Raw genomic sequence first — 21554 nt, 5'->3', positions numbered from 1 at the left:
AAATTACAGTTCTTTTCATTTTTTGTTGAAGATTTCTATGTGAAAACACTTGGGTTTGGACCAGCTCCATCTTAAACTTTTTGTTCAGAGAAATAGCCACTTTAATAGGATAGGAGACCAGTATTATAGGGCCAGGACAGTTCTATAAATAAATACAAAATGACAAAGGGTAAAACTATTTTCTTACCTCTTGTAATAGCCAGCAACTTTGCTCTGTATAACCCATTGACTACATAGGATGACTCCCGATCAATAATTTTGTTCAAAAAGATTTCACCAGTTGTGGGGCTGACTCTGAACCAGGCAGCTGGATCATGTCCAATCCGATATCTGTTTTTGGTTTACAAAAACTGATTAGGATTATGTTTAATGTAAAGTATTACAAACATGACAGTCCCAGCTACTCAGCTGGTATAAATTAGCATAGTTTCATTGGCTTCAATGGAGATACAGCAATTTCCATCAGCTGAGGATGTGGCCTCAAATTTTGTTTATGAGAATTATTAATTTAACATTTATATTGAAATAAAGTTTAATGTGTTGGAGAAATACAAATATACTAGCATGTTTTACAAACTATGACATTGCATAGAGTCATAGAACAGCAGGGTTGGAAGGGACCTCAAGAGGTCAGCTAGTCCAACCCCCTGCTCAAAGCAGGACCAATCCCCAGACAGATTTTTACCCTAGTTCCCTAAATGGCCCCCTTAAGGATTGAATTCACAACCTTGGATTGAGCGGGCCAATGCTCAAACCACTGAGCTATCCCTTCCCCCTGTAAGAGTACAATGTTCATTACAGCTTTAAAATATATCTTACAGTAGCCTGCACACTACCTTTCCTCTATTCAGTATAATTAGCATGATAGAAAATCAGCCATGTAATACAAGGGTACTTTTATTCAGGAGATCCGGTGACATTTTAAACCTTGCAAGCAAACCTCATACAATTTGTCATAAAAATCCCCTAGTATAAGCTCATAACACTGTTATATACTGCTACATACTTGTTAATTTTAAAAAATATTTGTCACTTTAAGATACTTCCATGTACGCTAAAGTCCGAGTTCTATAGTCCTTAATCAGGCAAATATACCATTGGCTTCAAAAGGAGATTTGCCCGAATAATACTTGAGTATGGATTGAAGGATTTGGTTCTATATTTCCCCAGATCCACGCTGTAGTTAACATGACATCCCCTTCTAATAATAATGTAGGGCCTAATCCTGCAAACCCTTCCTAACACCAGTAAGTACCACTGAAATCCCATTGTACAGTATGATATCACATCATATAGTTATATGCCTTTTTATGTTATCGTCTGCTCTATGGAAAATTTTCAAACTCTCTCTCTTCCTAAATATGTAAGTTTGTATGTATTTAGGTAAATATATATGCACTAGAAACTAATCCTGCTCCCATGGAAATCATCTGCAAATTATCCTGTTGATAATCTCTATGTACAGACAGACACAAAGTGAAATAAATTGCAAAATTATCACTGATTTCAATAGGAATACATTATAGGATGAGCTGATAGTGACCTCTATATTTAAGCTACTCTTACTTTCCATTATGAAAAAATATTGTGATTTAAATTTTTTTCCTCTTATTATTATTACTGAGAAACTAACAACTACATTGTTTGCAGCAGACCTTTCATATTTGGCAGGGAGAAAGGCCCCAGGCTAGATGAGAGACTTTCATTGTCTAATTAATTTCTATTCAGGTTCAGCTCAGTTATAAACTGTTAGGCACTAGCATTTCCCCCCTCTTGCATTTAAGTCTAAGGATAATTTGGGCAGCTTAGCAAAATAACATGTAGCTAAACATGAACATTCTACAGATCTGGGCCCTTGCTGCCACCAAAGCATGCACTGGGAATGCCTGGCAGCCGCAAAGCACAGGGAAGTAGGGAGAACACCTGGCATAGGCTCCCCTCTACCAAATCCCCCACTGCATACTCCAGACCCAGCCCAGGTCCATAGCAGCCCTTCTCGTGGCACAGAAAGGAGAAGGTGCCCCTCACTTTCCAGGAAGTGAGAGAAAAATTTGGGCTGGGCTCCCCATTACCACCCTTGGGATCCAGGGCATATAATCAACAGTACATTCTTGGGAAAAATCTTTTCCTTCTGTAGTTTAAGTAGTAGAATTCTGTGCTGCAGAGATAAATATCCAAGGTTCACCTGTTGATGATACTTGAGGGGACGTGGGCAGTTGCAATTGCAAATAATAGAATTTGTTTTTATATTTTTCTAAAAAGGAAATTACAAAAAAGCCTCTTTTTAAAAAAGAGAGTAATTTAGATTGCAAAATCAAACACTCAAAAGTTAGGAGATGCTAGATTCATGGTTACCTGTGCAAACTTATTTTGACCCCTTTGTGCATAAGTGTTATGATATAGTTTTTAAAGACATGATCTCATACTATTTTTTCCCACAAGACTCCAGCCTCCTTCAGTGAATAGACTGGATGCACAAGGAACTAGAATTAAGGATTCCTGGGTGACTATAACACTGACATTTTCTAACTTTCGAGTGCTTGACTTCGCAGAATGTATGTTCTTTTAATGTAGTTTTTTTAATGTAATATATTATAAATCCTCAAAGGACAAACAATCTGACCATCCAGATAATCTCATGTGACTAAAACTGATTTAGCACCATTGCTTTCCTAGCAGCTAATATTCATTAGGACCAGCCAGCTAGATATTGGCTGGGCAAGGTCCCATACTCATGAAACAATCTGAATTGTCTTTGGCAATACAGGGATGTGATGAATACTGTCTCTTCGGAATATACATTGCTGTGTAATGTCTTTTAGAAATGAAGAGATAATACTGTTGCTGACTTTCCTATATGCTTTGTTTAAAATGTATCTGTTACCTGTTGGGATGAAACATTTTCAAATTATTTAAATGGTTATTTATTGCTTTATTTATTTAGTTTTTGAAATCTTTCTTGTTTTGAAATGTGCATCCGTCCCAGGCTCTAATTCTGTTCCATGGTCTGGAATAGAGGATTCCTTCCTCTCCCTGGGTACTCAGGTGCTCACATCATTGTTCAGGCTGGATGCTGGGGAGAGGATGTTACTCACAGAGAGTAAAGACAGTCTTACCTGACATTTGATGCAATTTTTCTAGTTTCCTCATCAGTGGCTGTATATGCTCCAACAATGTAATTTAACATGGCAGCTGTTGATAAGCTTCTTGGCAGAAAAAAGCTCATTGAAGATGGACTAAAATATGGTGGTTCGACCACATTTTTTACATTTATCATTAGGGGTGTTCCACTAATTTGATACTGAGTAGCAACTGAATGGTGGAATGCAGCTTTGTTTCTAACACCAAAACTCAGTGGATAACTTTGCAAGTATTCATAATTCAGCGGCTAAAAATGTTAGAAACAAAGAAATAAGAACTTAGTCAAATCCATAAACTCTCAGTTCATTCATTCATTCACACACCCCTCTATTCCCAGTAGATTCTCTCTTACTGCCGTTAGAAAGGGATGTCCTTTGACTGGACAGCAGGGAACGAGAGAAGTCCAAAACACATTCATGACAGGGATGGGGGCTGCCCCTGCCTTTGGTTGTCTGCAAAGGTGGTTAGGGCCAGCTGTGTGGCGTCTTTTGTCTATTGAAGCAAGCCCAGGATTTTTGAAAGCCACTTACTCTCCAGCTGGGAAGGTATTTTGAGAGTCAGGGCTGTCTGGGGGAGATCTGCGAAAGGGACTACAGCTAGGAAGCCATTAAAGTTAAAGCTGAGCAGGATCCCAGGACCAGATGCTTGTCCTGCTGAACTCAAACTACATCAGAACACAGCCCATAGTAAAGCTTAGGAACCCAACAGGGTAGACACAATCCCAGCTGCAGCACTCCAAAGTTGTCAACAGGAGCAGCCAGGCTGCTTGCCTCATCGCTACCAGCTTGCCCCAGCTCCACTACAGTAGAACTCTTACACAGTGAAGGAGGGAGTTGGAGTATACCTGTCCTGTAAAGCTCCTACATTTTATGAGATTGGGGGTTCTGATCCAGCAGACTTGGCACTGGCAGGAACCCCTCTTCAACTCTCTTTCTGCAGCTGATATTTTTTCTTTAGCTTCCTCGCTATTCTAGTTCCTTCTATCCTACTCCTCCAAGCCTCTGGTGTGTCTTTTATGTGCCACAAAAGAGAGATTTATGTGGCTGCTTTACAAAAGGGGAGGATTATGTGACTATTTGCATAATCACATAGTACATGGGGCTTTGCTCAGAAAACTATTATTCTATGTATCACTCTAAATTTAGTTTTCTAATTCTAAAAACAAATTAACAAAATATTTATGCTCCTATAGATAAATCATATGCTTTAAGACAAAGCACACATAACTATTAATGGGGGAACCTAAAGAAAAAAATCCATATTCAAAATACTATGCTTAATCAAAGTTACATTAAGCTGAAAAAAGCCAAGAAATATAAAGTTAAAATTGACATTCCTTTTTTACTTTGTTTTTGCCACAGTGGCAGGAAGGAATGTTAGCCTTAACTTTTATTTTCTTTGTTCTTGCCAATGTGTATTGCTATATGAATAGTATATAGTGGCTATGTAAACCACAGCTCTGGTAAGGAACATGAATAGGGGCATCAAAAGCAAACTACCTGCACAGTGTAAAGACAAGAAGAACATAGTCATTGGCACTATAGGGAGTGCCCTGATGAGAGGCTCTCTCATGGAGGCATAATATGTGCATCCCTTGCCAAGGGTTGCCAGTCAGTGTGATAGCCCCTTCCCCAGCTAGGGGGAAGAAAGTATCCAGCTCCACTCTCAGCATAGGATTCTCTTACACCTTATACACGGGGAGTGCATGATTTGGGATTCCCTTGCATTTTATACACACCAGAATCTGGCCCTTAATGATATGGAAATGTCATTTTAAAATCTGTGAATTATAATACTTATACATCCTTACCTTAATAACCCTCAGAATACCCTCATTAGTTGCTGGATCTGTTACGAATTCAAAGCAGTTGTCTTCATTGCCAGATATAAAGAAAAATTCTGCCAACCAATTGTCCGAATACTGTTCATCAGCATCCAGAACTTGTATCCGTAGCAGTTCTGAACTGAGTGAATTTTCCACAATAGTTGCTGAATACTGGAATGACAGATGCACACTCTGTTAACAAGCACTGAAAAGATATTTTGTAATGAAGAAGCACTACAGAGAAGCAGATGTTGGTTTTACATTTCTGAAATATGTTATCTTCACAATCAATACTAGTTGTGAAAATATCATGTGCCCCACATAGGGTGTGGTTCTGATTGCTATTCAAATGTGTGTATTGCCTCAGATGTCTGTGAAATCATCCTGGGTAAAGTCAGTGGGTGTTTTCCATGAATAAGGACTGAAAAAATCCTGCGGATGGACTACATAATTTGTCCCCCACTTCATATGCTACTACTGTAGCTGGTTTCATGGGATGCAAAAGGAACCTGTGCATTTGTAATCAGAATTGTGTGTGTAGACCAGAGGCACTGACTTTTGTTTTGGCCAGTGGATGCTTTAGAAGAGGTGTGTGTGTTTGGGGAGGGCACTCTGCAAGTTTTGGGGTGGGGGGCTATTTTCAGCATATTTATACACTTCTTTCATATTCTAGTTATTGAATGTGTCTATCATTGGTATCTTTACTATGTTAATAATGATTCAACTGTTATGAACTACATAATTACATTATCATGACTTACAGTATATTAAGATCATTGCAATCACCTACAAGCTGTCTTCACTAACAGTTTAAAGACATTATGTCTCACTATAGCTTTCTGGATGAAACTGTCAGCAATCTTAATTACATCTAGGTTCCCTGGTACACGTTAAGGACAGCTACATTATTCGGTTGTGTCTGATCCATTGATGACTGGAGATAATTTTTAAGTCTTCTGAAGCAGTAGAATGAGCATTCCACAGTTCAGGATGATACAGGCACAGTGAGAAGGATTCTTATGAATTTGCAGTACTCTGGAAACAATGCTTCCAGAGTACTGCAAATGACTCCAAGATCTCTTTCTTGATGGGTAACAGGTAATTTAGGCAACATCCTTTTGTATGTATAGTTGGGATTATATTTTGCCATGTGTGTTACTTTGCATCTATCATTGAATTTCATCTGTCATTTTGTTGCCAAGTCACCCAGTTTTGTGAGATTCGTTTGTAACTCTTTGCAGTCTGCTTTGGACTTAACTATCTTGAATAATTTTGATTCATCTGCAAACTTTGCCACCTCACTGTTTACCCCTTTTTGCAGATCATTTATGACTATGTTGAACAGCACTGATCCCAGACCAGTACAAGCCCCGGGGGGAGGGGGGAGGAAGGGTACCTTGGTTTACTTCTCTCCATTCTGAAAATGGACCATTTATTCCTACCCTTTGTTTCCCATTTTTTAACTGGAGTGCCTGGGAATGCTTTCAGGATCATCTAACGATCCTTAATTTAATTTAATTTAATTTAATGACAAGCCTTTTGTTATCTTATTTACCCTGCCTCTGTTTATAAACAAACTCCTTGCCAAAAGGGCAGAAGTTGTTAGCAGCACAGAACTCATCACATTCCACACTCAAGCTCTGACTCCTGGGTGCTGAGCACCCATTATTTTTTTACTCTGGACGCTTGACCCTGGAGCACCCACAGAGTCAGTACCTATGCTGTAGACCATGGGCCAGGTTGTGGAATGCTTGCTTACCTATGTTGGTGAGAACTTGTTCATGTGAATAGTACCTTTGTGATAGGACTATTCATAGGAGAAAGTTCTCCTGAGAATGAGTAAGGGCTCCACTGGTTATGTCTGTGATGTTAGGGCATAGAAATGTTAGGGGTGTTACTTTTGCTGGGAAAAAAAACTTACTGAACTCTGTGAAAGAACTGGGAAATTATCATTGACATCAATAACTTGAATAGTACAACTACAAAGGGAGGAGATTCCATCTGCAGCTCCATCGCGGTCTGAGGCTTTCACAACAAGAGAGTAGCTGCTATGTTGCTAAATTGGAAAGAAAAATGAACACATTATTTACAAGTTAAAACGTAATGAATAGTAATTTCTTGCTGCTCTTTTCAAATACACCAATTTGTTATAGATACAAATATTTGCTAGGATACAATAAAAAAACCCATACTGTATCTATGTATTATAAAAAATAAAGCCTTTTCAATCTTCCACTTCACTTTTGTAACACTAAATACATTACTCTCTCTCTCTCTTCCCCTCTCTCACACACACGCATTCTTTCAGACTGAATATTAACATATCGAAGCTTTTACCTCTCTGTCAAGAAAATTTGCTATGTGAACTTCTCCAGTATGTTTATTTAGAATAAACATTGATGCACCTGCAGGTTCCTGACTCTCTATCTTGTAGGCAATTTTGGAATTCAAGTTATTTGGCTCATCTGCATCCGTGGCAACTATTTTCATCACCAGAGTATCTAGGAATTAAGACAGTATCACTTAAATTGGCATAAGAGCCCTATTTTGTTAATTTAAACTACTCAGCAAGACAAGCAGTCATCAAAACACAAGAATTATATTACCTATAAGGAGCTATGTTTAATTTCATTTACTAAGAAAATAATAGAAAGTACTTAATTTAGTAAAACGGTGGCTGTACTTATTCCAAGTGAAATCTGTAGTTTTGTGATCATGAACATCATTTACATGCCATGGAAATGGTTATCATAATGTGATAAGCAGGGGTTTGGAAACCTATATCAGTGAATTTTTAAAAATGTAAAATCAGGATTGTAACTATTTATGATTTTTCCCACATTAAGTGGTTTTTATTTAAAGATGAAGAGATATGTTAGCAACCCTAGTATTTTGAAATGCCAGCAAATAATCTTATAGTAAATTAACTATTGTGTTGTTTGTTAAAGATGATATACTGCACATATAATCACACTATATTTTTAAAATTGTATTCTGATCTCACATATATATGTAGGATGCATAAACATCCATTTAAGTTTAGAATAACATAGTAACAATAAATTCAAAGTTTGTTTTAATGAATTCATGAAAATCAGACTTCATGCTGGGGTTTTTTGGAGAACGTCTTCATATTCAGTAGTTTATGTTGATGCCTTCCTGGAATTTTGTATATTCATTTTACTTTGCAGTATTAATTACACCAAAACATGCTTCCATATGTGAATCTATCAAATGAGTTAATTTTATTCACAAGGCTTTAAACTGGACAGCTGTGTTTTAAGTTTCCGTGGGATAAAATTTTGCCTTTAGTCTCAATGGTTAAAGTAGATGAACTTTGAAATTCTATGACCTGAGTTATGCAGGAAGTCAGACTAAATGATCACAATGGTTCATTGGGGCCTTTAAAAATATGAATACATGACAATAAGTAGGGGGAGTTCACTAATTTTGTGGCTGTATATTATCATGGATGTTGATATCATATGGTTAAACAAATTGCATTATTTTGTGCAAAGGGACAAGGCAGGAGGAAAAGAATGGGGGCATTTGAAAGGAATTCACGTCAGGCCTGTAGCACATAGTGTGAAGCTGTGAAGGGGAACAACCACTTTGCTCTCAACCATCCTCTCCACCCACTTAAGGATTGCCAGGAGGGGAAAGGGAACTGACAGAGCCATTAGGTGTCCCCTAGTTTCCTGCTTGGTGCATGATACAGATATGGCAATATGTCCTTTTTTCATAGGAGGGGAGAGAATGCTGGAAGAAGCAGACTCTCCCTCTTTCTTTTATTGACTTCCAGGGCTTGACTTCACTTCAAAAGTGCCTTGTGTTAGAATATAAATTGTGAAGAGTTGAGCTAACTAAATGATGCTTCCCATAACATTGGGATCAATATAGACAAGGACAAGTTGTGGTTAACATTGTATCAGCTACTTATGGCTAAACCTGGTCACAGTAATCAATTACTTTTTAAAAAATGCTTTCTTAAAAAAGCATTACAAATTAAGGGCACGTGAAGTAACTTGCAGGATTAGGGCCTAACAGAAAAAAAGTTTCGGAATTCTTCTAATATAAAAGTTGGACACTGCCAAATATAAGTGTCCATAATTTAAAAAGCAGTAAGTGGTTTTCATCAGACTGGTTTTAAGTCACAGTAAATAAATTAATGGAGATATCCTATCTCCTAGAACTGGAAAGGACCTTGAAAGGTCATTGAGTCCAGCCCCCTGCCTTCACTAGGAGGACTAAGTACTGATTTTGCCCCAGATCCCTAAGTGGCCCCCTCAAGGATTGAACTCACAAGCCTGGGTTTAGCAGGTCAATGCTCAAACCACTGAGCTATCCCTCCCCTAATATAGCCACAACATAGGCTATAACCTTCAAATGTATAGTCATGTGAGTAATCTTTATAGTCCCATTCAGTTCAATGATACTACTGATGTGTACAAAGATTATTCACATGAGTAAGGTCAGACGAATTCTCTTGGTAGTAAGCCCTGTACTTAGTAGGAAGGGTTTGCCGTATTAGGATGTTACTTTGCAGTTGCCAACGTCAGCCACATTTTTAGTTATACAAACACATATTTTCAGATCAAGACATATGGGGAAAATTATATTATTTATAATTATATTTACCCTCACAAACAAGTAACCAAACTTAAAAAGAAAAAAAAACCCAATTTTCCTAAACATTTCTAAATGTGAAAAGAATTTGTTTGAGAACATTATGAGCAGCTGAAAAAAAGCGTGGTAATTGTCTTGCAGTCTCCACTATTGCTATGGCTACTGACAATTGCTGTAATATGTGCACAAAATAGTTACTTACTCTCCATAGAGCATTCTTCAATAGATCCCATATACGTTGCTTGTGAAAATATCGGCGCATTGTCATTTATATCCAGAACTCTGACTCGAAGGTCAAGAGGCGGTTCTAAATCTCTATGAGTAAGTGCATGTTTAGCAAAGCAGCGAATCTGGATAAAGAGGGTTACAAATATGTATAATTTAAAAGAAGAAGAAACAAACTCAAATTTTGAAAATAATTATTAATTGAAACTTCACTTCCCTCTCTGTCAGCATTCATCAAAAGAAGGTATGAAGTAAAAAAGAAAGGAGAATATACTGTGCTAATAAATGGATTGTACAATACTTACAACAAATTCTGATGTCACCTCTCGATCAACTATTGATGTTATATTAATTTCTCCAGTTTTTGAATTAATAACAAAGATCCCATAAGGTGGCTGATCAATCCCTATTCCAGAGATGCTGTATATAATTGGTAGGTTTTCTTCACAATCTGATCGAATCTACAACAATAAATAAATGGAAAATATTATGTTTATCACAGTTTACTGAGAACACAAGTGATGGCTTCTCCCCTCACAAAGCCTTACAGAATTCTCAGTTACTCTCCTCATGGGCCCCAGAGACTGCATTATGCCAGAATTCTCTGTAACATGGTGGGCTGGATGTAGCCCCTTAGAGAGCTTTCCAGTGCTGCTCTTTCAGGATATGTCTAAACTGCAATTAAACACCCATGGCTAACCTGTGTCAGATGACTCAGACTTGCGGGGCTTGGGCTGTGGGGCTACAAAAGTGCAGTGTAGACGTTTGGGCTTGGGCTGGAGCCTGGGCTCTGGGACCCTCCTGCTCTTCTGCCCCATTGCCTCCCTGCACACTATCAGTCAGACACCATCCCAATCCCTGCTCTCAGGGATTCCTCAAAGTGGGTGGGGAAAGAGAGTGCCATTATGAAGTGGTAGTGTAGCTGTTATCAGACAGAATGTATGCTGCACTTCCCAAAAAATGCAGCAGCATTCATGCTCCACTTGTGCTCTAGGAGGCCTCCGTACTGCCCCAAGAACACTCAGTAGCACAATCTAGTCCACAATTTTCTGATCTTATGTGGGTATGGTAATCTCAATAGAACCAGCAGCTCTAGCGCTCCTTCCCTCTCCTATTCTGCCTTTTTTCTTTGGGACATGCTAGGCAAAATTTATATTTCAAGGTCTCCACCAGTTAGCTCAGTTAGGTCTCTAGCTTTATCAGTTTTTCTTTGCAACATACTTTCTAATCAATAAACAACACTTACTTTGGCAATTGGATTCTTCCTTGAATTATCTTCTCCTTCCCTACAATTTGCAGCAAATTTAATCCATTCACGTTTTTGTCTTCTGAAGGATTTCCATCGCGCCACACCATTTTCATTCCATTCTTTCACCTTAGGTAGAAAGAGTTCCAGGGTCACTATGACAAGCAGTCTGAATACAGTTGAAACCAATATAGACTGGTAGGATTTTAACAGTGTAAAATATGGAAGACAGTAGATAGTAAATAGTATGAACATTAGTATAGACTAATGATCTGTTTATAAAACTTATAGTCCCAGAGCCTAAGCCTGCACAGCCTTACTCTTGCAAGTTCTTGCTCATGTGAGTAGTCCGCTGACTTCAATAAAATTAGGAGTTTGCAGGACCAGATCTCTTTCCTTAGCAGGTCAACATTTAAGTATTTTTTTCAGGTTTTATATCTTAGCTTATAAAACCCTTTCAATTCTTTATTTCATTTGTAATGATAGTTACATTTTCATTGCTCAGAAAATCTGCTCTTTAATAATAACTATTTTTATAAATATATTACCTCTACATGAAATCCAATGCTGAAATCCAAGAATACCTGCAAATACAGTAATACAGTTAGTCAAATACAAAGGTTGGGTATCTTTCACTGACAAATCTAAGAAAAATGTACTGAGCCATATTTGGCACTCAATCTGTGTGTTCCACACAAGGAGTTCTGTGTGTGAAATGAGTAGATATATCCTGAAAAGAGCTGTGCACAGATAATGAAATTCCTTTTGTCTATAAAAAGCCTGAGTAATCTGGCTTTAAGTGGGTAAAATGTGGGATTGAGAAAGCAAAACCCAGTCTCTACATGCCATTAGGGCACAGAGCTGCAGCAATGCCCCATCCTTCATGTGCTACCCTAGCACACCCATGACACTTAGTGAGGAGGCTGCTGAATTGCTTTCAATGCTTGGGCATTCCCCTGACACATGCCCTCTCTCCAGCCTGCTACCGTCACTGCTTTCTGTGCCTTTTCTGTACAGCTTCAATGTGGGGCTTAAATGGTATGGAGGGCTTTGTGTTAGTCCTCACATCAGTGTGACTTTTACCCAGATTTCTTTTCAAGTTTGGATTAAAGGAGCAATTTCACAATTGATAATTTATGAGCATGTGTTAAATGGTTTGATCACAAATAGTAATATTTTCAGAATGTAAACACTCCAGTTAAGAACTGTGATGTAGCCACAGAAGCTATACAACCAATGGCCCAACACTGCTCCCATTTCAGTCAATGGGAGATTTGCCATTTACTTCAGCTGGAACAGGCACTTCAGTGGGGCTATTTGCCTGGATAAGGTGAGCAGAATTTTGTCCTAATGCTACGAACCTAATGTCCTAATGTTCTGGGCTTAGTTTTTTTGTTGAAAAAAATAATCAAAGGAACACAAAGCAAAGAGGAACAAAGAAATTAAATTGATCTGAAGAAGGAGTGCTAGTGCCATCATTTCTCATCAGAGAATAATAAGAAAAAGCAAAGGACAGTTTATTCCATCCTTCGAGAGGGAACTCCTCGGCAAAGGCTCTGTCTGTAAAAAATTAAGAATCAAGTATGGCTTATTTCCTCTATGGGAAATAAATAATTTCAATAAATCATGGTGGTTTTGGGGGGGGAACAGGAGGAAGATAGTGCAATGCACAAGTTCTTCCTTTTCTTCCCTTAACTATGCAAGATGTTCTGATAAAATAGAAAGCAAAGGTCAAGCATTTCACTGATTTACACCCTCTATAACATCATTGACATCTATGGATCATATAGGGGGTAAATCATTATGGGACTTGCCTGATATACTAAGCCTCCCTCTTCCCGATGCATCAATTTGCATTCCCCAGCCTTAAATCCACCACACATATAAAACACGATGGTTAATCTTTTCCATTTCTTTACGTCACCAATGTTTATATATTAAAATAATTTGGGGGTTATATAACCTAAACAATGACTGTTCTGTCAAATGTCAAATATATATCAAAATACTTTTTTACACATTGTGTAGATTAGACATAACATTTCTTCTAGAAATAGGACAATACCAGCTTTTTAGTATCTAAAATAAAAAAAAGTTTTCAACATTGTAATAACTGACTTATTAATAGGCACGAATGGAGCAGTCTAGTGACCTAGACTCGGTAAAATGGGCTGCTAAGAAATATGATAAATAAACTTTAGTTTACAATAAAACAAGGAGCTGACAATCTTAATTTTCTCAATAATTCATCATGTTTTAGATGTTTGTCATAACGGGCAGTGTGAACTACAGTATTTGTAAAAAACGCAGGACTGAGTAATGGCGACCCGTGTTTAAGTCCTGGCATTACTACTGTCTTGTATGACTTTGAACAAGTCACTTACGGCTCCATCTTGCCTGGGTCCACATTAAGGTTGTGAGAAAGAAGTGCTGAGCCATCATGAGAGCTGCTAAGGATACTGGGCCTGATTGCTATTGAAGTTAGCTGGGCAAGTAGTACAAAACTGGGCTGTTAGGGCCAGATCCTACCTCCACTGAAGTCAGAGACATCCATTGATTTCACTGGAAGTGAAAGTGAGTCCTTTAAAGGCTGCCAACAATTTTATATTTAGAAAAAAATATGAAAATCTGTTCCCCCTCTACTTACCTTCTAAGACCCTGAGTTCAGGGATCAGTGTTTTCCTTGCAAGAACTGATCACAAAACAAACATCTAAAACTGAGCATTGTGTTTTGTTTTAGCATTACTGATGTCTTCAACTCCTGACGCTGTGGCACAGAATCCTAAGCTTTATCCTTGGCAGGTAAGTGAAGGATAAACTATTTTGCAAACATTTTGTTAGAAAATATAATTCATATTTCATAATTGTCTGTTCATAATTTAGAATCCTAATGTATTTTTAAATTTAAAAATTTAAACCTCTTCTTTAAATGTGCATAAACAAAATTAAATAAAAATTATCTGGCCTGATCTGATTCTATCAGAGTGGGTTTCTCAAAGAAAGGACTATAAGACAAGGTCCCAAATTCATTATAAGGGAGATTTATTGGTATAAAGGCTGAAATTGTTCTTACTAGATTCATTCCAAAGTTCATACCTAGGCCAATATACTGGCTTGGTTTAAGTACAGGGGGATATACTCTGTGCCACTCTTCATATCATAGAATCATAGAATATCAGGGTTGGAAGGGACCTCAGGAGGTCATCTAGTCCAATCCCCTGCTCAAAGCAGGACCTAATCCCAACTAAATCTTCCCAGCCAAGGCTTTGTCAAGCCTGACCTTAAAAACCTCTAAGGAAGGAGATTCCACCACCTCCCTAGGTAACCCATTCCAGTGCTTCACCACCCTCCTAATGAAAAAGTTTTTTCTACTATCCAACCATATGAGAAATTCTTACTTATATGGATGTTTCCATTGAAGTCAAAGAGATTAAGTTCATGATGGAAAGCCCAGGGAAGTAAATGGAAAGATTCCCATGGAGTTTAGTGGGCTTTGGATCAAGCCCTAACCGAGAAAGAAAATACTCATGTGAGTAAAGATTGCAGGATCAGATCCAATGTGAAGTTGCTTTAAAATGACAAAAAGCTCAGGAGGAAAGAGCCATTTTTTAAAATAAAATTTGAAATACAACTCAGTTTAGTTAACTATACACTTAAATATAGTATACAAGTGCAATTTGTACAGTAAAATTATCAGTTCACAGTGTCAGCTATGGATTTAGGCCCTGATCCTGCATCTCTTTCATGAAAAAGGACTTCTAATGTGAGTGTTACAGGATCAGAGCCTGATTTCCATTCGGCATTGAAAAGGCCCACCAATGTGAGTGGCTCAATGGAGTTGTGGACCTTCTCTTTTCTCACCATCCTTGGCTATCTTTTATAGCCTTCTCTTCCCTGAAGCCCTGCTACCAAGCCCATTTCTCAGTGTACATATGTGCAGTAAGTCACCACAGTTTCATTTGCTCTGCATTTTAAACAAATGGATTTTATGTCAAGTGTTGTGGAAGATAAAAAATAGTAGTTGTCACAGAAGTTACTATGTACCCATGGTAATTTCAACTCATGCATCCTTCCTGTAAACATTTTTCTCCAACGATTTACTGAATGAGTGTATTGTCAGAAGCTGGTCACTTAATACCGCTTGCTCTATTTTTTTTTAAATCATTTATCTCCAATGGCAATGAGGTTCACAAATGGCAATTTTGCCCCCTGGACTCTAATTGGCCATATTGTGAACCATTTATGCATGTTGGGGACAAGTTACAAAAGTAGTGGGACTGCAAGTAATCCCACTGAAATCAGTGGGACTGCCTGTGTGACCGCATACCACTGAATAAGGTTTGACAGTCTGGCCCCAATTTATTAGTGCAAGATGAAGATAATTGATTATGGGTCAGATTTTGCCACCTGAATTTAAGACTACTCACAGAATAAGGTATTAGTCACTGTGAGATTGGGGGGCAGAATCTAGACCTAAATAGGCTAGAAAAGTATTCCTCATGAAAGGATAACTATAAATGTGGATTGGCTCTTTAGAAAGAAAGAGCTATAGGCATGTTGGGCTAGTAGCTTTAGCCTCGCTTTTAATATAAAAATGTACACTAGGTGACAATTTAAACATTCAGCTATGGAATGGGATTTGAGTTCAGGCACAATTATTACCCACTTAGAGAGAGAAGGAGAGGATACTCTACCCACAAAGGGCTGCAGTCTGCTTGACAGGCACAAGCCTGCTTTGATGGCAATGCAGAGTTGACCCAATCAGGGAGAGTCTGAAGCAAATTACACTCACCACCAGGAAAAGGGCATGAGGAAACACCCTGACAAACATTACACTGATTCAGTGCCTATTAGGAGTTGCTTCCTTTGGCAGAGCTCCTGTGCAGCCCCTTTGGGAATTAAAATGGAACCCTAAGAGACAGTTCTGGTAGCCTCACTGCTTCCCCTTCCTTAGGATGAAATCCCCTCTGGCATGCAAGCAACCTTGTTGGCCCAGAAAGGTGTACAAGAGTTAGTGAATCTTGTCCAGTGTCTGTATTAATTGGTGTATATTATAAGACACAACACTGTAACTTATATTCCATATGTTCACATACTCTAAGCTATTCACTAGAATTCCTTTCTTCAAAATGCATATTAACAAGGTTGTGTTAAGGATACAGTATTACCACTGCACAATAATTGTGCTACTAAAGAAACCTTAAGTACTAATCTTTAAGGTTTTGAATATTCATAAAATCTTTATTTTCAGCCTCACCTGACCTGGAGATAACACAGCTGGCAAGCCATGAGAGATATAAGTTTTACACTTGAGATTTTTCCTTTGCTCTTGGGCCCCCACTAGTTGGGAATGTTCTGAACGTGCAGCTCAGAACTGTTGGGGGAAGAGAAGGATTTCATGCAACTATACGCCATATTTCACTGGTTGTGAATGGGAAGATTAGCTTCACCACTGTCCTCTAGTGGCTGCTCTACAGAAGAAAAAAGCCCTGACACTACTTGTGGGTAATGGAGGATCTTCTACTTAGGAGACATTTATTTTTTGAGTCAAGAGTCCTCATGCTACAAGTACACATTGAGCTGATGAATGTGAAGTCTGTATACAGTATAATAATAATGATGCTCTCTTATATAGCGCTTTTCATCAGTATATCTCAAAGTACTTCACAGTCTTTAGTATATTTATCCTCACAGTATATTTATCCTTTAGTATGTTTATCCTGGGAGGTAGGGAAGTGCTATTATTACCATTTTACAGATGGGGACCTCAGGCACAGAGAGGCTAAATGACTTATCCAAGGTCACATGGGAAGTCTGTGGTTATATATCAATATTAAGTACGTCTATTACACCAAACACCTACAGAGTTAAGTGCTGTAGTATCTATGCAGCCATTGCTTTGTTACATGTACAGCAACAGACGCCATTGAAAGGGTACAAGGTGTGGGGTACGCTGTTGGAATTTTGGAGCAGGTGGGAAGTTGATTAAAGGGGAAAACTTGATAGCTTTGCTGGAAGGCTCAGGGGTTGAGCCTTGGTTCCCTTCAGAGTACCATCAAGATTTTTGTCCTTTCACAGATCATTAGCCTGTGTGAGACTTCCTGCTGAAGGGAAGTCCATAGAAGAGCGAGTAGGCACTTGAGGGAGGTATTTGCTAGATTGGGGTGGGGGATACAAGGCTGAAAAAAATCATCTTTATTGGGACAATCTTAAACATGTTTATGTTTAGTCTGTCTCAAAGCTTTGCAATTCAGTTGGATAATATGAAAGATCTGTGCCACTGGCACTGGAGAAAAATCTGCAATAACACCATTAAAGTCACTGGAGCTACTCCAGATTTATACTGACGTAACTGGGAGCAGAATTTGGCCCTTAGCATTTATATAGTGCTTTGCATCTTCAAAGCAATGTACAGACATTAACTAATTGCTAGCTGACTGCCAAGCAATATTATAATATGCAATTATGGAATCCTCCCTGCTCCACCTATTCACATCCAAATGACTGAACATGCCCATAACTCCTTTTTTGCCCTGTTTCCCAACATTATTCCTAAAGGGCCTGATTCTATTCTCTTTGAAGTCAAGGGGAATATTTGTTGATCTCATTGGGAGGAGTATTGGGCACTCACACTCAATATATTAGTCATCCTTGTGCCACTGTGGTTATGTTTGTGTCAGCACTTTAGGTCATATACTGCACTCCTTACTCAGCCAAAACTCTCACTGGGTAAAGGCCTATGAGAACAAACCCTTCTTTTCATGAATGTCTATTTCCAGAGTCTGTAACTCAACCATAAAAAAACCGAAACCAAACCAAACCACTGTATGCTAAATACTGAAGCTTAGAACTGATCTTTCCCCCTACATATTTAAACAACCCACGTAGTATCTTCTAAATCAAAACAGAAAAGCATATTTCCCATTGCCGTTAGCTTACTCGTTGTCCCCTAATTAACAAATAGTTTCATTTTTAAGGGGAAACTTTGTACGATGACTTTTCTGGTTGTTGTTGTTGATGATGTTAACTTTAAAATGGCCAGATGCTTTCTGTGATATATTGGAAGCTGAAGGCAACACTTTCACATGCTATGTTTTCCCAACCCTGCTCCCACTGGCGTTAATGAAAGTTACACTCCCCACTGCAATGAGAGCAGAATAAGGCCCAAAGCTTCATTCACTTTTAAACATTTGTATTCATGGAACTAAACACTTTAACAAGTTTGTCATCAGGATTTGTTCTCCTCTATCTGATAAATAATACAGGCCAAATCCCATAGAAATTCTGTGGGGTTCCATTTCTTAACTAATATTAACCATCCAAAAAATGAATGGAGAACTAACCCGAGTAAAGGCTCTAAGAACAATTGTTTTTCAAACTTGAATTTCATAAGTTAGGTACTTAAATCCATATTTAGGCTCCTAAATAAAATTTTCCAGATTTCCAGTGGTGCTTACAACCCACAGCTTCCATTCTGCATCTCTGAAAATCAGTCCACTTTTATTTAGGAGACTAAATATTGATTTAAGTACTTAACTTTAGACACTTTGAAAACTTTGGCCTAAGTTCCTAAAGCCAAAGTCTTCCCTTAGATACATGTTGCAGCTTCCATTGACTTCAGTGAGTGTTCTACAGGCATATCCAAGGGGAAGGTTTGGCCCCCGCAGCATACTGTAATTATCCATCCAAATTATGAGTGGACAATGCAACCCATATCTTTGCAATTAGAAGAGAAAGTGAAGAAAATATATGGAAGAAAAGCAGCCGAGCAAGACAGGTGGTGAATTTAAGATTGTTATAAACTAACCATCACATGGTATCTGGAAGGAGATGAGTCATACTGAATCAAACATACAATTTCCACAAAACATGCCTGGGCAAGTACAACAAACAAAATCCAGTTCTACACCCTCTACTCATGCAAGTAATGCCTTTGAAGTCATATGAGTAAGGGTTGCAGAATCAGGCCCACGAATAGGGAAATGTGTACTAAAAATTTAATAGTTGCAGAGCACAGTCTGTTTCTGGTAAAATAAGGTTTTCATTTCAGAATGCATTCAGAATACTACAGGGTGTATATTTCTATAACAATTTTATTTAGCTTAATTTGTTAATAATATGCTAATCCATCATCAAATATACCACTCACATAGGTGTCTTTCATTAAAAAAAGAAAAAAAAGATGGAAAACCTAACCTCTAAATCAATGTGAGTTTTGGGTGAATTGGGAGTACAAGGTTAGGCCTCGTGTCATTTTTTAAAACTGAATTCTTTCATAATTTATTTACCGTATATACTCTTTCATTAGCCAATTCGTTTATAAGCCAACCCCCAAGATGGTTAAGTAAAAATAGCAAAAACTATATGACCCTTTCATAAGCCAACCCTATATTTCAAGGGTTGGCAAACTTTGGCTCCTGGCCTGTTAGGGTAAGCCACTAGCAGTCCTGGACGTTTTGTTTACCTGGAGCGTTCACAAGCACGGAACCCCTCAGCTCTCGGTGTCTGTGGTTTGCCATTCCCAGCCAATGGGAGCTGCGGGAAGTGGCGCATTGGCTGGGAACGACAAACCGTGGACACTGAGAGCTGAGGGACTCCGTGCCTACAGACGCTCCAGGTAAACAAAACGACAATGTATTAGATATTCAATTAAATGATTCCATAGAGTTTAAAATAATCAAATTTTGGTGAAGACCCATTTATAAGCCAACCCCCGCTCTTAGATGCGTCACTTTTTTACCAGAAATATTTGGCTTATGAACAAGTATATACGGTAATCTCTCTACTTCTGTATGTACAAAAAAGCCTCTTTTTCTTATCCATTTGGACTGAGACTGAATTAAAATAAGATCCCTGTAAATTCCAGCTATGAACATTTGACCAGTCCTTCTGTGACAAGAGAAAGACATATTCCAATGGGTTTACTTGATATCTCTGCATAATGACCATTCATACAGCTAACACCTGCCAAAATGTGGTTAGTGTTTACATAAACTTTCACTTCTCCTGGTTGAAACTGAAATCCTGACTCAGTCACAAAACTATGGTAAAATTTATGTATTTTTTAAAAAAAATTAAAGTGCTGCAGTGTTGAAAGAGATTATTTTTCTACAGTAAAATGTGCACTCGAATGGATGGTAATTTATAGTACAGTTATAGTTTATTTTCACTGAAGTTCCAAACATGAAAAATACCTATTACTATGTGATTTAATAAATCTCATCTTACCTAATGCTGATAATGTTGAATAAAAGGCTAAAATTGTTATTTTGCCACACACTATTCCAGACCTGGAAGAGACCTGTATGTTGCCTTAAACAAGCAGAAACTAATCTGAATCATAACCTTGTCTGTTTTTTGCCAAGCCTTAAAATTATTTACTTGGCCTCTGCCCATGTTGATTAGTTCTACTTTACTGAATGCAAATCTAAGAGCTAAGGTTTGCTTAATCTTTCCAAAATAAGCCCCAGTATTTTTTATTCGATGTCAATAATCCTTTAGATATTGTTAGTACAGTAGTATTATTTTAAAAAGTTAATATAGGTGTACACTTCGTTGTATAGATTGTGTGAAACAAACGCCACAAAACAAACCATTGTACAGGGAATCTACTCTTTTTAGTTTTTAGGGCCTTATAATTGTCCTTAATTCTAGAAAAGCAAGATAAACTATGAAAAACAAATCCAAAACCAATAAAACAGAATATGATGCCAGAACAGATCGTCACAATATCCTCTGTGATCCTCTTTTATATCTCTCTGGTTTTAGTGAATTTCAGCTTCCTGATGCCTACACCTTACACAACTATTCTGCCTTACAACAAACACCACTTTCTTTTTTTGCAATAATATAAACAAACACAGTAAGAGAATAACACCCCCAATGTAAGGATTTGTTTATTCTCTACTTTTATATACTAATGCTACTATGTTAATGTACCAAGCAGTGATGGTTCCTTGCAATATTAACTAATGGGCCAAATCCTGTAATTGTTACTCAATCAAAACCTCCACTGAATTCAATGAAATGGGAGGTGGGGATGGTTACCTGAATAGACTATAGGGTTTGATCTATTGTGAAGTAATCTTAGCCATTATTTTTTAAAGAATGCTGGATTTTCCCCCCTCGATACACTGGACAAATGAAGACAAACATACAACTAAATAATAAAAATAAAATAATAAAAATAATAATAAAGAAAGCAGCTTGTTAAGAAGTATTTATTATTATAGATATGTAATGCATTAATAATCAGAATGGTACAATGGGTACAGTTATATTCAAAAGAAATAATTCTGATAACATTAAAATTAAAGATGGGCTGTTTTTGCAGAAGCTTTTTAAAAGATTCAGTTGAAAACGAGCAATGGTTAGTTTCTAATGCACAATTTTTAAAATTGCCTTATTGATTAATATGAGTTTCAATGTAGTTAAAAGTGGAGGCAGCAGTAAATGTAATCATCTGTAGAAAAGTACGTTGACAGATATTAA

General features: G+C 37.8%; 1 protein-coding gene and 1 long non-coding RNA gene across 2 annotated transcripts in view; one reads left to right on the top strand and one right to left on the bottom strand.

Moving 5' to 3' along the window:
• LOC135981704 (uncharacterized) overlaps window positions 1-21554 on the top strand; it is a 66954-nt gene that overhangs the window by 27508 nt on the left and 17892 nt on the right. Inside the window, exon 3 of the long non-coding RNA XR_010598842.1 lies at window positions 13804-13865. This is a non-coding gene — a long non-coding RNA (uncharacterized LOC135981704). The remainder of the gene's footprint in view (window positions 1-13803; window positions 13866-21554) is intronic.
• The window catches only part of LOC101932077 (desmoglein-1-gamma-like), a 39529-nt gene that overhangs the window by 17696 nt on the left and 279 nt on the right, over window positions 1-21554 (bottom strand). Inside the window, exons 2-10 of the mRNA XM_024105467.3 lie at window positions 11612-11647; window positions 11064-11192; window positions 10123-10278; window positions 9795-9942; window positions 7304-7467; window positions 6888-7022; window positions 4952-5137; window positions 3117-3388; window positions 188-330 (exon numbers count right to left, since the gene is read on the bottom strand). Of these exons, the coding sequence (XP_023961235.2) occupies window positions 188-330; window positions 3117-3388; window positions 4952-5137; window positions 6888-7022; window positions 7304-7467; window positions 9795-9942; window positions 10123-10278; window positions 11064-11192; window positions 11612-11647 (1369 nt within the window). The remainder of the gene's footprint in view (window positions 1-187; window positions 331-3116; window positions 3389-4951; window positions 5138-6887; window positions 7023-7303; window positions 7468-9794; window positions 9943-10122; window positions 10279-11063; window positions 11193-11611; window positions 11648-21554) is intronic.

This window comes from Chrysemys picta, chromosome 2 (genome assembly GCF_011386835.1).
Source record: "Chrysemys picta bellii isolate R12L10 chromosome 2, ASM1138683v2, whole genome shotgun sequence".
Taxonomy (NCBI): domain Eukaryota; kingdom Metazoa; phylum Chordata; order Testudines; family Emydidae; genus Chrysemys; species Chrysemys picta.
Note: the sequence above shows the minus strand (reverse complement) of the source record. Positions and strands in the feature narration are given on the sequence as shown.